The following is a 15816-nucleotide window of genomic DNA, read 5'->3' on the forward strand; positions in this document are numbered from 1 at the left end:
CGTCTGCATAGCAATGATACTAGAGACCATGTGAGGTTATGACAGAGCCAAGTGACTTGGTGTATAGCGAGAATAGGAGAGGGCCTAGAACAGAGCCCTGGGGGACGCCAGTGGTGAGAGCGCGTGGTGAGGAGACAGATTCTCGCCACGCCACCTGGTAGGAGCGACCTGTCAGGTAGGACGCAATCCAAGCGTGGGCCGCGCCGGAGATGCCCAACTCGGAGAGGGTGGAGAGGAGGATCTGATGGTTCACAGTATCGAAGGCAGCCGATAGGTCTAGAAGGATGAGAGCAGAGGAGAGAGAGTTAGCTTTAGCAGTGCGGAGGGCCTCCGTGATACAGAGAAGAGCAGTCTCAGTTGAATGACTAGTCTTGAAACCTGACTGATTTGGATCAAGAAGGTCATTCTGAGAGAGATAGCGGGAGAGCTGGCCAAGGACGGCACGTTCAAGAGTTTTGGAGAGAAAAGAAAGAAGGGATACTGGTCTGTAGTTGTTGACATCGAAGGGATCGAGTGTAGGTTTTTTGAGAAGGGGTGCAACTCTCGCTCTCTTGAGTTGATGAGCGAGGTGAGGTAAGGGAGAAGGTCTCCGGAAATGGTCTGGAGAAGAGAGGAGGGAATAGGGTCAAGCGGGCAGGTTGTTGGGCGGCCGGCCGTCACAAGACGCGAGATTTCATCTGGAGAGAGAGGGGAGAAAGAGGTCAGAGCACAGGGTTAGGGCAGTGTGAGCAGAACCAGCGGTGTCGTTTGACTTAGCAAACGAGGATCGGATGTCGTCGACCTTCTTTTCAAAATGTATCATGATTTTATAATCTCAGACCACAGTCCACTCACCTTCTCCCCGAGATTGGGTGACATTGTACCAAACGAGAGGGTCTGGAGGTTGAATCCACAGCTCCTAACAGAACCAACATTCTGTGAACATCTTAAAGACCAAATTACATTTTTCTTTGATACCAACGACAACACAGAGACTTCCCCAGCATTATTGTCGGAAACACTGAAGGCTTATTTGAGAGGCTGTATCATCTCCTTTCAGACTACCAGGAGTAGGCAAAACAGAGGAAAACTGGAAGAACTGGAGGGACAAATTCACTTACTGGATAGGGAGAATGCTAGCCATCCATCTATGGAAAAACATTTTAAAAATACCTCTTTAAAATTTGAATATAATCAGATTCTCTCAGCTAATATTTCTAAATATTTTCTCTATGCCAAGCAAAAATATTTTGAGTTTGGTGACAAACCACACAAATTACTCGCCAGACAACTTTGGAAAAATGTGAGTGACCGAATGATACACAAAGTTAAATCTGCATCTGGGGAATTACTCTCTTCCCCCAAAGACATCAATGACAGATTCCGTCAGTTTTATGAGACTCTATATACATCTAAAGCGGATCCTAACCCCTTAATTATTGCAATACTTTTTGGAGGATTGTAATCTTCATGCCCTGAACCAGGAAGATTCTAACTTCCTGAATAAGGAAATATCTCTTGAAGAAATTCGAGAAACAATTAAATCTCTAAAGAGTGGCAAGACCCCAGGCCCAGATAGATACCCTGGTGAATTCTATAAAACATTCAGCAACATGCTCTCTCCCTACCTGCACAAAATGTTGGTTCAGGCCAATGAGGATGGAGTTCTCCCATCTACTTTGGACAAGTGTTCATTACAGTTATACATAGACGGGTAAAGATCCGGAAAAGGTAGGGTGATACAGACCAATATCTCTCCTTAATACAGACCAAAAGATTTTAGCAAAAACTCTGGCTAACAGGCTTAGCACTTTAATTGGCAAATTGGTCCATTCGGACCAGACCGGCTTTATCCATAACATAAACTATTTCTTCAATCTAAGGCGCATCTTCAACATTATGTATTCTCAGAGGTACCCAACGTGGACCTTGCCCTTATATCTCTTGACGCCGAAAAGGCCTTTGACCAAGTTGAGCGGCCCTATCTATTCAAGGTCCTACAGAAATGTAATATTGGAGATGGGTTCATAAATTGGATCCAGCTTTTATATAGGAACACCTGTGCGAGAATACTCACTAACCAATCATTGTCGACCCGATTTGACCTTTACTGAGGGACAAGGCAGGGTTGTGCGCTGTCGCCTATGCTCTTCGCCCTAATTATTGAACCTCTCCCTCAGGCGATTAGATCTCATGCAGCAATACACGGCTATAATACTAAAGATAAATAAGATTTCCCTATACGCAGATGACATTCTCCTCTATGTAAGGGAACACCAGGCTAGTATTCCAGCTATTCTTGATGTGATTCATTTGTTTGGTACCTTCTCAGGATGCAGAATAAATTGGAACAAGAGTGAATTAATGCCCATACGGTTGCAAAACACCTCCTGGCTAGAACATCTCCCAGTTAAGTTATCTTCAGAAAAAATGTATCTACCTAGGAATTGTAGTTACCAAAGTTACTCCTTACTATTTCCCCTCTGATGCAAAAACTCAAGGCAAACATAACATTTTGGAGAACTCTCCCAATTTCTCTGCTCGGAAGAATTAATGCCATTAAAATGGTCTTTCTCCCACAACTGCTCTACCTATACCAGAACATCCCAGTATTCATACCTAAATCCTTTCATAAACAACTGGACTAAATGATCAATCCTTTCATCTGGGATTATAAAACACACAGGATAGGTTAAAAAAAAACACCTCTGTAAATCCAAGATGAAAGGAGGATTGTCTCTCCCAAATGTTATATTTTATTACTGGGCTGCTAACCTTCGCGCTGTTACGTTTTTGCTGGATGACGCACTTCAGCCATCCAGCTGGCTTTGTATGGAGCGTGAGGAGTGTCACCCCTTCTGTATTGGGGCTGTGATTTTGTCACCTGTCAATCTGGAGATGTCACTTTATCGTAACAATCCTATTATACATAGCATAGTTCGAATCTGGAAGCAAATTAAAGACCACTTTGAGTTTAGTCCAATGTCATTCATTGCTCCCTGTCGCCAGGAATCCCTCCTTTGCCCCCTCTAACCTTGATAACACCTTTGAGCGAGTACCATAGGGGAGTTATATATAAAAGGGACGTTTGTTTCCTTTGAGTTGTTGAGGGAAACTTATAATCTTCCCAGAAGTAACTTTTTCAGATACCTACAATTTAGAGACTATGTTAGAAAACACCTACCAACATTTGGGAATGCTAAACCTTCCGTGTTTGACGGATGCATAAAAAGACAAACCTCAGACAAACTGATATAGCGTCTAAATGACGCTTTTCAATCTGTTAGCACACCTTTTACAGATGCCATTAAGGCAAAATGGGAGGAAGAACTAGGGACTGACATTTCGGTGGCAGACTGGGAAGAGAGCTTGAAGTATATACACACATGCTCCATAAACTCCAGACATTGTCTCATACAATTCAAGGTATTACACAGATTACACTATTCCAAAACTAAACTGCATAGGATATTTCCTGATACATCTCCTATGTGTGATAAATGTCAGGCTGTGCAGGGTACACTACTCCACTGCTTTGCCCTAATGCTCTAGCTTGTATGGTTATTGGTGTGGAACTTTTAGGATCCTCTCTGAAGTTTTGGAGACTTCAATAGACCCAGACCCGCTTCTGATAATCCTGGGAGTGTCTGATTCCCTAAACGGATTAACCAACCCCCAAAAACAACTAATCTCTTACAGTCTCATTTCGGCAAAAAAAAACTAATCTTGTTGTTTTGGAAAAGGAGGTAAGCGCCCTCTACCAAATTATGACTCAGTGAATTGGCAAACACTGTACACTTAGAAAGAATTAGATGTATTCTGAACAATAAATTATCAACATTTGATAAAATCTGGCAGCCTTTCCTCTCTTACGAGTCGGCGCTGTGAATTTGTACTTTTTAACACTCTCTCAATTGTAATATTTTAATCTACCTTTGGGCTTTGCTGTCCCCGCCACCCGAGCAGTTGGGGGGGAGGGTCATCTACCCTCTTTCTTTCTGTATGTCTTGTTTTGTAATATTTTTTTTGTACCCTGGGTCTTGTTGTTCCTGTCTGCTCTTTTATGTTTAGATAAGAATTGTACACCTGTCTATTATACCTATACACCATTCTTGTGTGTGTTCAATAAAAATATTTGAAACAAAAGAATGGGAGAAACTCCCCAAATGCAGGTGTACCAAACTTGTAGCATCATACCCAAGAAGACTCAAGGCTGTAATCGCTGTCAAAAGTGCTTCAATAACGTACTGAGTAAAGGGTCTGAATACTTATGTAAATGTTTTCTTTCTTTTTTTAAATACATTTGCAAAAAAAAAAAATACTGTTTTTGCTTTGTTCATTATGGGGTATTGTGTGTACATTGATTAGGGAAAATAACAATTTAATCAATTTTATAATAAGGCTGTAATGTAACAAAATGTGGATAAAGTCAAGAGGTCTGAACACCTTCCGAATGCATTGTAAATAGGTGCATCTAATTCTGTCTGCCTTGCCGTTCCAAATAAATTGTTTGCTAATATAATTTAAAAAACAAGTCGCTAGGTCTAGGCAAGGCCATAAGCAAATAAGTAAACTAGGAAATGACTAAAGATTTAATGATGGTGACTTTTTTGCACAAATGGACAGGCATTTTCCTATCCTTGGTAGCAAGATCTTATTTCTATTAAAATCTATTGTAGTGAGATTATTTATTTATTTTCGGGATATGAATACCGAGTATGTCCACTACACCATCAGACCATTTTATTGGTAATCTACACAGTAATGTAAATGTTTAATGTTTTTTGTGATCCAATACGTAATATAATACACATGATACTTTGGTTGTAATCCAGAGAGGTTAGAAAAATTATTTAAATCCTCTATGAGGCTGTGGAGGGATCGAAATTGTGGATTTAAAAGAAAACATGAATCATCAACGTATAATGACACCTTTGTTTTTAAGCCCTGGATTTCTATCCCCTTGATATGAATAGCTAATATTTCGATGGCCATAAAAATACATATGCCGATAGGGGACAACCTTGTTTTACTCATGTTTTACAGTTTAGTTCTTTCTGAGAAGCAGCCATTATTTACTATTTTACACCTAGGGTTACTGTACATACCTTTAACCCATTGTGTAAGAGATTTTCCGAAATTGAAATATTCCATATATATATATATATATAAATTCCAGTCGTACTAGCGATGAATACCAGGCCTGGTTTCCCAGATTTTTCATAGTGTTCTATTGTTTCCGGTACTTGTCTTATGTTATCGCCAATGTATTGTCCTTGTAAGAAAGCTGTCTGATTAGGATGAGTAATATCCAACAATATCTTTTAAATTCTATGCACTATGTTAGACAGAGAGTGTTTCATCTTATCTTATAACCCTAACCCCCACTGGTCAAGATTGTTGGAGTACCTCTGCCCAGATTGTTGGCAGTCAATCTTTTTTTGTGTTCACCCAGAATTTGGTCGTCAGCCTAGTAAAAATACTCCAGACCAAAAGGTGGGAATAGTGTTTCTTTCTTAAAGGAACAGTGCAGCTGTTTTTTATGTCAATACCATATAAATTCTGGGAAACAACTAAGTACCTTACTCTGATTGTTTTCAATTAAAATGGTCAAAAAGAAAATGTGCTTCTTAGCAAAGAGCAATTTCTCAAGAATCTTGCTTGGACTGTCTTTCTAGGACTGAAAACTAGCTGTTATTGGCAGAGAGGTTTGGAACTCTCTTTCTTATTGGTCTATTACCTAAATGACCGCCTGTTGAAGTCACCAGGCATGCCAAAACTCCATCCCACCAAAACAGGCAAAACATTTCCGGTGGTCTTTTCTAACTTACACTAAAAGTTAATTATCATAATTTTCACAATTGCAAAGTATTATTCCAACGTCATGGTGTAGAAATATATATAAAACACAGGGAAAATATAGTTTTGGACTGCACTGGGCCTTTAAAGGGATAGTGCGAGATATTGCAGTTTGAAGGAAGTTGAAGGTAGTTTCACGAGCCATTGCTGCTGTACCTGTAGACTTCCAGTCATTGTGCTAATGCTAGTCATCAATTGCGCTAATGCTAGTTAGCAACTTCTTTCAAACTGCATGCAGACCCATAACATTTTCATCCATGACTGGCTGTGGGTAAATACAAAAAGGGTTCAATTGACAACATCTCGCAATATGCCTTTAAGCTTTTTTTGGCATGTCCATGCTACTATATAGCCAATGTTACCTAACCAGCTGTGCTAATAATCTGTAGAAACCCCTTGATGATACTAGCTAGATGGTCACAACTAGATAACTATCAAGATGATTAAGTCACTCTCAATTATCCCATGCTGCCAGTGTCAGCTAGCCAAATGTCTAGCTTGCTAGCTAATGTTAGCTAAACGATTAGCATTAGTCATGGGCAAACCATGCTTTCTGAGGCCAAATTTAGCTGAAAAGCTGTTAATTACTGAGCCTTTACACAATGCTCATTAGCGACACCTACTGGTCAGTTATACACAGCAGCTATTGATGATGATATAACACAGGCACAGTGGCACAGTGTTTAGTCATTGGCTAGGTCAAGCTAAACTCAGATCGAAAAACCAGGTTCACATTTCATGGTCTATGGCATTATTTAGGCTAATCTTATTATATACTATATAAAACAAATGATTTGAACACCAATGTGCAGCTACTAGTGTTGGTTTAAAAAAAAAAACAGTACCAAGGCAGGATTCGGCTCCATGCCTTTTGGCGAACTCGGCACGATGCTCTTGTTCAAGTGTTACCATTCGAGTGCTTTGATCAGGAAAAAACATCCAACGTTAATTTGTTAGTAATTTGTCCAGCAGAGATCTGTGTTTTGAAAGCAACTTGATATTGATGAAAGCACTGAGACCATGGCGGAATCAGTGGGATATCGCATATGAAACACATGATTTTATGAAACGTTATATAAGCTTCAGGTCTTTGTTTGGATCAGACTGCTCTGCAATTTTGACACAAGTCTTGATGTGTCAGTGTCTTGAGTAAAATTACTAGTTGTAATTTGCTAGCTTGCACAACATATATATCCAGCTAGCTAGTTAACTAAAGATACTGGTTTAATATTAATGTTACTAGCTAGCTTATGGAGGAAACATTTAGTGTTCATCATTGTGTGCACTTGATGCACTTACCATCCCATTAATTTAATATGAAGTGTGACTGGCTCAGCTAGCAAGCTAACGTAAGCTAGATAGCTAATGGGGATTTTTGTGAACGTATCAATGTAATATAATGTTCTGTCAAGCACAAAAGTCCTTAGCTAGATGTAAAATATGCAACCAAGGTATAACTAAGACTTGCTCTAGATTATTATACTGTATATATTTTTTCCAGAGGTTTTATGCAGATTTATTGTTTTAGTTAAGATCAAGTCTAGCTGTTTTGCAGATGAAAGGGTGTGGATGTCACCGGGAAAAGTACCCTATTTTCTCCTTCTCGTTGTTGCTCCTTTCATGCTTTCTGATTAGCTCAAAGTCAAGTTAACAACCAGGCTGATTCTACATTGAAACCTGTTGTTCTAGCAAGTGAAGGAACGGCCCTCTACCGTGCAGACCAACAATCTTGGTGGTGTGTTCGTACCTTAAGACACTGTGCTTTATTGCTTGTAACATTCCACACAACAATTTAAGTTCATTTAATTGAATTAAAGCTTACACTAGATCATGTTCTCTCTTTCCCTACCACAGGCTCGTCGGGGTGTGTTGGAGACTCTGGAGAGGCTGGTGCTGAGGGTCTGAGCTACGACGGAGCTGCCGGCTCTCCTGGCTTCCGAGGGTCTCCAGGACTGAAGGGCCCATTTGGGGACTCTGTCCCTGGTGCTCCAGGACCTATAGGCCTCAAGGGCGTACTGGGTCTGTCGGGGCCCAAAGGAGTGCCAGGTCCACCCGGTCCAATCGGATTAACAGGTACCACCAATAAGCAACATTGAAATTGATTCAAGATTTTGAAATGTCTGCTTTAGGTATGATGTAGTGTGTTGCATATTACAGCTGACAGTCTTATAATGTGTACAGTCACATGCCTCTCAACTGGTCAGAGAAACCAGAAACTACCAGAAACTTTCTTGAAACTACCAAAAACACCAGGAGCTATCCACAAAAATTGAGAAGTTTTAGTTCATTATGTGTGATCTCAGAGAGGATTGACTTGTCTTCTCTAGGTGCTGCGGGGCTTCCTGGTACACCGGGAAGGAAGGGGGAGCAGGGAGAGAGTGGTGCCACAGGCAGATATGGGGCCCCAGGGCCCACCCCTGAACAGTGTGAAGAGGGGGCCCCAGGCCTTCAAGGAATCATGGGACTAATAGGGGACATAGGCCCTCCAGGTAGGTCCTACTGACAATAGCAGCTTTTCAAATCAGAAAGAAAATAAAAACTTGTGTGCGTGGTAGGGAATTTATTTTTATTTTTGGGTAATATCATAATTCTGTGTGTGTGTGTCAGGTTACGCAGGCGAGAAGGGTGATAACGGAGAGGAGGGTCTGTCCGGCACGGGTCCTAAAGGAGCTGCAGGGAAACCGGGCTCTCCAGGGTTTCCTGGGTACCTTGGAGCCCAGGGCCCCGTGGGGCCATTAGGAGACCCTGGCATACCCGGGGCTCAAGGGCAGAAAGGTGAGAGGGACACCAAATCACTCTACATAGTCTATGAAAAGTAGTACGAATGAACGTTCTAAGTGGTTTGCAAGTATGGACATTGGAACGTAATCTATGGGGACATCTGGGGTCCCACTCAATGCAACAAACATTAGCATTAGCATCCATGATGTCCTATGTGTGCAGCCAGAGCTGAGCTGATATCCAATATGGCGTCCTGTGTTCAGGTATAATAGGGGTACCTGGTAGGGATGGGTCAGTGGGTGGTCCAGGGAGGAGTGGAGCACTAGGATCCCCGGGAAGGAAAGGAGAGAGGGGCTTTGACGGTCAACGAGGCTTACCAGGAGATGAGGGCCTCAAAGGAGAAAAGGGTATGTGAATAAAGTCAACATAGAAATCACACTCATAACATTATTCAATGCAGTGCTCGTTAAAACAATGTCTCTGATCAAGAGTTTGTAGACGCACCATTTTTGTATAACATTGGAGTGCAGTTGAGAATCTTCAATATCCCCCTAGTTGCGTTGCAGCAAGTTGTCAAAAATACATTCAAATAGCATACGTTTATCATTCTACTGTGCACTATTTGTAGATATGTGATTGTAAGAGAGATGGTCTAACTTTTCCATCTGTTCCAGGTAGAACAGGTGCCCCCGGAGACACAGGAGACACCAACTTCATTCCGATCAAAGGACTACCAGGAGCTCCCGAACCCCCAGGTCTGGATGGCTTCACTGGTCCAAGAGGTGAGAGAAAAGCTACAATCAACATGTAATCTCACTAGTGTTAATATACAGTTCCTTTAGAAATTATTCATACCCCTTGACTTATTCCACATTTTGTTGTTTTACAGCCTGAATTCAAAATGGATTAAATGTATGTTTTTCTCTCACCCATCTACTACACAGAATACTCTATATTGACAAAGTGAAAACATGTTTTTAGAAATGTTTGCAAATTCATTTGAAAATGAAATACAGAAATATCTCATTTACATAGAGTTGAAGTCGGAATTTACATACACTCAACTAGTATTTGGTAGCATTGCCTTTAAATTGTATAACGGGTCAAACTTTTCGGGTAGCCTTCCACAAGCTTTCCACAAAACATTGGTAGAATTTTCACCCATTCCTCCTGACAGAGCTGGTGTAACTGAGTCAGGTTTGTAGGCCTCCTTGCTCGCACATGCTTTTTAATTTCTACCCACAAATTTCCAATAGGATTGTGGTCAGGGCTTTGTGATGGCCACTCCAATACCTTGACATTGTTGTCCTTAAGCCATTTTGTCACTTTGGAAGTATGCTTGGGTTCATTGTCCATTTGGAAGACCCATTTACGACCAAGCTTTAACTTCCTGACTGATGTCTTGAGATGTTGCTTCAATATATCCACGTAATTTTACTCCCTCATGCCATCTATTATCTGAAGTGCACCTTAACCTAAAAAGTGTTAAACAAATCAAAATGTATTTTATTTTTTAGATAATTCAAAGTAGCCACCTTTTCCTTGATTACAGCTTTGTACACTCTTGGTATTCTCTCAACCAGCTTCACCTGGAATGGTTTTCCAACAGTCTTGAAGGAGTTCCCACATATGCTGAGCACTTGTTGGCTACTTTTCCTTCAGTCTGTGGTCCAACTCATCCCAAACCATCTTAATTGGGTTGAGGTCGGGTGATTGTGGATAACAGATCATCTGATGCAGCACTCCATCAAATCAAATCAAATTTATTTATATAGCCCTTCGTACATCAGCTGATATCTCAAAGTGCTGTACAGAAACCCAGCCTAAAACCCCAAACAGCAAGCAATGCAGGTGTAGAAGCACGGTGGCTAGGAAAAACTCCCTAGAAAGGCCAAAACCTAGGAAGAAACCTAGAGAGGAACCAGGCTATGTGGGGTGGCCAGTCCTCTGCTGGCTGTGCCGGGTGGAGATTATAACAGAACATGGCCAAGATGTTCAAATGTTCATAAATGACCAGCATGGTCAAATAATAATAATCACAGGCAGAACAGTTGAAACTGGAGTAGCAGCATGGTCAGGTGGACTGGGGACAGCAAGGAGTCATAATGTCAGGTAGTCCTGGAGCATGGTCCTAGGGCTCAGGTCAGTTGAAACTGGAGCAGCAGCACGGCCAGGTGGACTGGGGACAGCAAGGAGTCATCATGTCAGGTAGTCCTGGGGCATGGTCCTAGGGCTCAGGTCCTCAGAGAGAGAGAAAGAAAGAGAGAAGGAGAGAATTAGAGAACGCACACTTAGATTCACACGGGACACCGAATAGGACAGGAGAAGTACTCCAGATATAACAAACTGACCCTAGCCCCCCAACACATAAACTACTGCAGCATAAATACTGGAGGCTGAGACAGGAGGGGTCAGGAGACACTGTGGCCCCATCCGAGGACACCCCCGGACAGGGCCAAACAGGAAGGATATAACCCCACCCACTTTGCCAAAGCACAGCCCCCACACCACTAGAGGGACATCTTCAACCACCAACTTACCATCCTGAGACAAGGCTGAGTATAGCCCACAAAGATCTCCGCCATGGCACAACCCAAAGGGGGGCGCCAACCCAGACAGGATGACCACATCAGTGAATCACCCTCCTTCTTGGTCAAATAGCCCTTACACAGCCTGGAGGTGTGTTGGGTCATTATCCTGTTGAAAAACAAATGATAATACCTCTAGGCGCAAACCAGATGGTATGGCGTATCGCTGCAGAGTGCCTTGAATTCTAAATAAATCACTGACAATGTCACTAGCAAAGCACCACCTCCTCCATGCTTCACGGTGGGAACTACACATGTGGAGATCATCCGTTCACCTACTCTGCGTCTCACAAAGACATGGCGGTCGAACCAGAACTCTCATATTTGGACTCATCAGACCAAAGGACAAATGTCCACCGGTCTAATGTCCATTGCTGTCCTTTAGTAGTGTTTTCTTTGGGCTTTTGAGTGGCGTAGCGATCTAAGGCAATGCATCTCAGTGCTAGAGGTGACACTACAGACCCTGGATCGATTCCAGGCTGTATCACACTTTGATTGGGAGTCCCATAGGGCAGTGCATAATTGGCCCAGTGTCGTCCAGGTTAGGGTTTGGCCGGGGTAGGCCATCCTTGTAAATAAGAATTTGTTCTTAACTGACTTGCCTACTTAAATACATTTTTAAAATTAAAATTAATACCTGATTCACGCAGTCTCCTCTGAACAGTTGATGTTGAGATGTGTTTGTTACTTGAGCTCTGTAGAGTATTTATTTGGGCTGCAATTTCTGATTCTTGTAACTCTAATGAACTTGTCCTCTGCAGCTGAGGTGTGTCTTCCTTTCCTGTGGCGGTCCTCATGAGAGCCAATTTCATCATGTCGCTTGAGGGGTTTTTGCGACTGCACTTGAAGAAGTTCTTGAAGTTTTACATATTAATTTCTGATAGAGGAATTCTAAATTCCTTTATGTTTTATTGCCAAAACCAATTTCGCACTCGTTTCTAATTCATTAATGAGGTGTTAGTTCATTAATTATGCATGAAGTAGATCGAGACCAGTCTTAAAAGCCAGGTAAGAGCGTTTTATTCCAGAGAGTACTAAACGCATACACATTTTTCCACAGGTTATAAACTGAACATGACATCATCAGTTTCCCACCCTCTCTCCGATTCTCACAAGAGCCCATTGTTTATTAGGTCTGGTACTATCTTCCTGCTCCTCCCATAAAACTACATTCCAACCACTAGCATCTCTCCACTAATAGAATCCAACCAAAACATTCTTATCTGTCTGAAAAGCTATCTCATCCCTCCCCCTTAAAACCTCTTGCCTCTAGTTGGGACGCTTGCGTCCCAACTAGAGCTCTGGAAATGCAAATGCGCTACGCTAAATGCTAATAGTATTAGTTAAAACTCAAAAGTTCATTAAAATACACATGCAGGGTATCAAATTAAAGCTACACTCGTTGTGAATCCAGGCAACAAGTCAGATTTTTAAAAATGCTTTTCGGCGACAGCATGAGAAGCTATTATCTGATAGCATGCACCAATACACTACAACAGAAAAGCACAGCAGGGGACGTAAACAAAATAATTAGCATTTCGGCGTTACACAAACCGCACAATAAAATAGAAAACAGTCATTACCTTTCACCATCTTCTTTGTTGGCACTCCTAGATGTCCCATAAACACTATTGGGTCTTTATTTCGATTAAATCGGGCCATATAAAGCCAAGATATCGTTATATGTAGACTGTGTGATAAACGAAAAAAACAGCGATTTCACAACGTAACGTCATTTTTAAAATTCAAAAAGTAGACGATAAACTTTCACAAATCACTTCGAAATACGTTTGTAATGCTACTTTAGGTATTAGTAAACGTTAATAAGCGATAAAAATCATCCATAGGCGATGTAGAAATCATTAGCTGTCGTCTTGGAAAAATTTCAGGAGAGAGCTCTTCCGGAATGATCTGGGCGGAGACCGGAGGTAAGTCGTGCCCCTCTTTCGGTTCAACCAAGAATCAAAGAGGATTCAATTCACAAGACTCTAGACAACATGGGGATGCTGTGGGAGTTGAATGCTCGGTCTTATCTAATTCGGCTCACTGTTAACAATTGCTGGAAGTGGCGCAAGGATATTTATTTCCATTTTCTGTGATCAGGTTTTCCTGCGCTTTCCGATGTAACGCACGTTATGTAATAGCCACAGTCGTGATTTAACCAGTTTTAAAAACGTCCGAGGGTTTCCTATCCACACATTCTAACCATATGAACGTACTATATTCCTGGCATGAGTAGCAGGGCGCTGAAATGTTGCGCGATTTTTAACAAAATGTTCAAAAAAGTAGAGGGTCGACTGAAGAGGTTAAACCCCCCAAGAGGCACAGACAATTAATTCGTTCTGCTTACATTTTCAGTAACAGCTTAACCAAAAACTCATACTTTTCATATCATAACATAATAGTATTAGAATAAATGGTTCTAATCAATAATGTATACATAATTAATAATTTCAACTATAATTTCCTCTAACAATTTCTCTTTGCTTATTTGAGTTGTTCTTGTCATAATATGGACTTTTGCCAAATAGGGCTATCTTCTGTATACCACACCTACCTTGTCACAACACAACTGATTGCATTAAGAGTGAAAGAAATTCCACAAATGAACTTTTAACAAGGCACACCTTTTAATTTAAATTAAACATTCCAGGTGACTACCTCATTAAGCTGGTTGAGAGAATGCCAAGAATGTGCAAAGCTGTCATAAAGGCAAAGGGTGGCTACTTTGAAGATCCTCAAATATAAAATATATTTTGATTTATTTTACACTTTTTTGTTTACTGCATGATTCCATATGTGTTATTTCGTAGTTTTGATGTCTTCAATATTATTCTACAATGTAGAAAATATAAAAAAATTAAGAAAAACCCTGAAGTGAGTAGGTGTGTCCAAACTTTTGACTGGTACTGTATACTGTATATACATTAAAATACAAAAACAGTCATGGGAAGCACACACATATCACAAATCACCCAGAAAACAGTTACATTCCTCCACAAATAAGTCCCCACTCAATACTTTAAATTGCCCGAACGGCACCAGAACATCAAGATTAAATATTTTAAAAATGTTGTTCCAGCAATACGGTGCATTAAAACTAAAAGCAGATTCACCTAGCTGGGTGGAAACCCTAGGAACCTCAAGAGTTAACCAATCCTGGGAACTGGTTATGCAACTCAGGTCTCTATACTTCAAAAAAAGCTGAATAATCTGCTTCATACTGCTTAGAAAAAGGCACTATCTGTTTCTGTTGGAAAAAGCCAACTTTAAATCTTAGCTTCTTAACCAGCTCATCTGTATGTTTTTTTTAAACATCAAATCCATATCAATCCAAATGCCTAAGTATTTATATGCGGGAACACATTCGATTGGAGAGCCACCTAATGAGTGAACATGTAGTTCATCAGAAACATTCTTACAAATGTTTAAAAACAACCTGTATTTAGTTTTGCCCATATTAAGCACAAGTTTTAAATCAACAAGGGATTCCTGCTATAAAATCTGACTGTAGTTTTTACGCAGTGTATGGACCAATTCAGTTTGTCTGTGATGTGTATGCCGAGGAACTTAAAACGTACTACCCTCTCCACTACTGTTCCATCGATGTGGATAGTGATTTCTGTTAACAGTCTGATGGCCTGTTAGATAGAAGCTGTTTTTCAGTCTCTCGGTCCCAGCTTTGATGCACCTGTACTGACCTTGCCTTCTGATTGGTAGTGGGGTGAACAGGCAGTGGCTTGGGTGGTTGTTGTCCTTGATGATCTTTTTGGCCTTCCTGTGACATCGGGTGCTGTAGGTGTCCTGGAGGGCAGGTAGTTTGCCCCGGTGATGCGTTGTGCAGACCGCACCACCCATACGGTTGAGGGCGGTGCAGTTGCCATACGAGGCGGGGATACAGCCCGACAGGATGCTCTCAATTATGCATCTGTAAAGGTTTGTGAGGGTTTTAGGTGACAAGCCACATTTCTTCAGCCTCCTGAGGATGAAGAGGCGCTGTTGCGCCTTCTTCATCACACTTTCTGTGTGGGTGGACCATTTCAGTTTATCCGTGATGTGTACACCGAGGAACTTAAAACTTTCCACTTTCTCCACTGCTGTCCCGTCGATGTGGATAGGGGGGTGCTCTCTCTGCTGTGTCCTGAATTCCACGATCATCTCCTTTGTTTTGTTGACGTTGAGTGGCTTAATGCCACAATGATTACCGCCCTTTAGCACTCACTTTTTTGTAATCATGAAGTGCTTTGAGAGGCTGGTTATGGCACACATTAATTCCACTAACCCAGCCACCCTAAACCCAGTCCAATTTGCATACCGCCCCAACAGATCCATAGATGACGTAATCTCAATTGCTCTTCACACTGCCCTCACCCATGTAGATAGGAGGAATACCTTTGTGAGAATGCTGTTCATTGACTACAGATCAGCGTTCAACACAATTATCCCTTCCAAGCTCGTCACCAAGCTTAGGACTCTGGGTCTGAACACCTCCCTCTGCAACTTGATCCTGGACTTCCTGATGGGCCGACCCAAGGTGGTGAGGATGGCAATATCACCTCTACCACGCTGACCCTTAACACAGAGGCCCCACATAGTGTTGTGCTTTGTCCCCTCCTGTACTCCCTGTTCACCCACGACTGTGTCCATGCACGACTCCAACACCATTATC

At 41.6% G+C, this 15816-nt stretch overlaps 1 protein-coding gene across 2 annotated transcripts in view; it reads left to right on the forward strand.

Moving 5' to 3' along the window:
- The window catches only part of col4a4 (collagen, type IV, alpha 4), a 145169-nt gene that overhangs the window by 95237 nt on the left and 34116 nt on the right, over positions 1-15816 (forward strand). For both annotated transcript variants that reach the window (XM_065024678.1, XM_065024679.1), the window contains 5 exons: positions 7693-7911; positions 8166-8327; positions 8446-8613; positions 8823-8966; positions 9234-9341. In XM_065024678.1, the coding sequence (XP_064880750.1) occupies positions 7693-7911; positions 8166-8327; positions 8446-8613; positions 8823-8966; positions 9234-9341 (801 nt within the window). The remainder of the gene's footprint in view (positions 1-7692; positions 7912-8165; positions 8328-8445; positions 8614-8822; positions 8967-9233; positions 9342-15816) is intronic.

The sequence above is a fragment of the Oncorhynchus nerka genome, linkage group LG11 (assembly GCF_034236695.1).
Source record: "Oncorhynchus nerka isolate Pitt River linkage group LG11, Oner_Uvic_2.0, whole genome shotgun sequence".
Lineage (NCBI taxonomy): Eukaryota > Metazoa > Chordata > Actinopteri > Salmoniformes > Salmonidae > Oncorhynchus > Oncorhynchus nerka.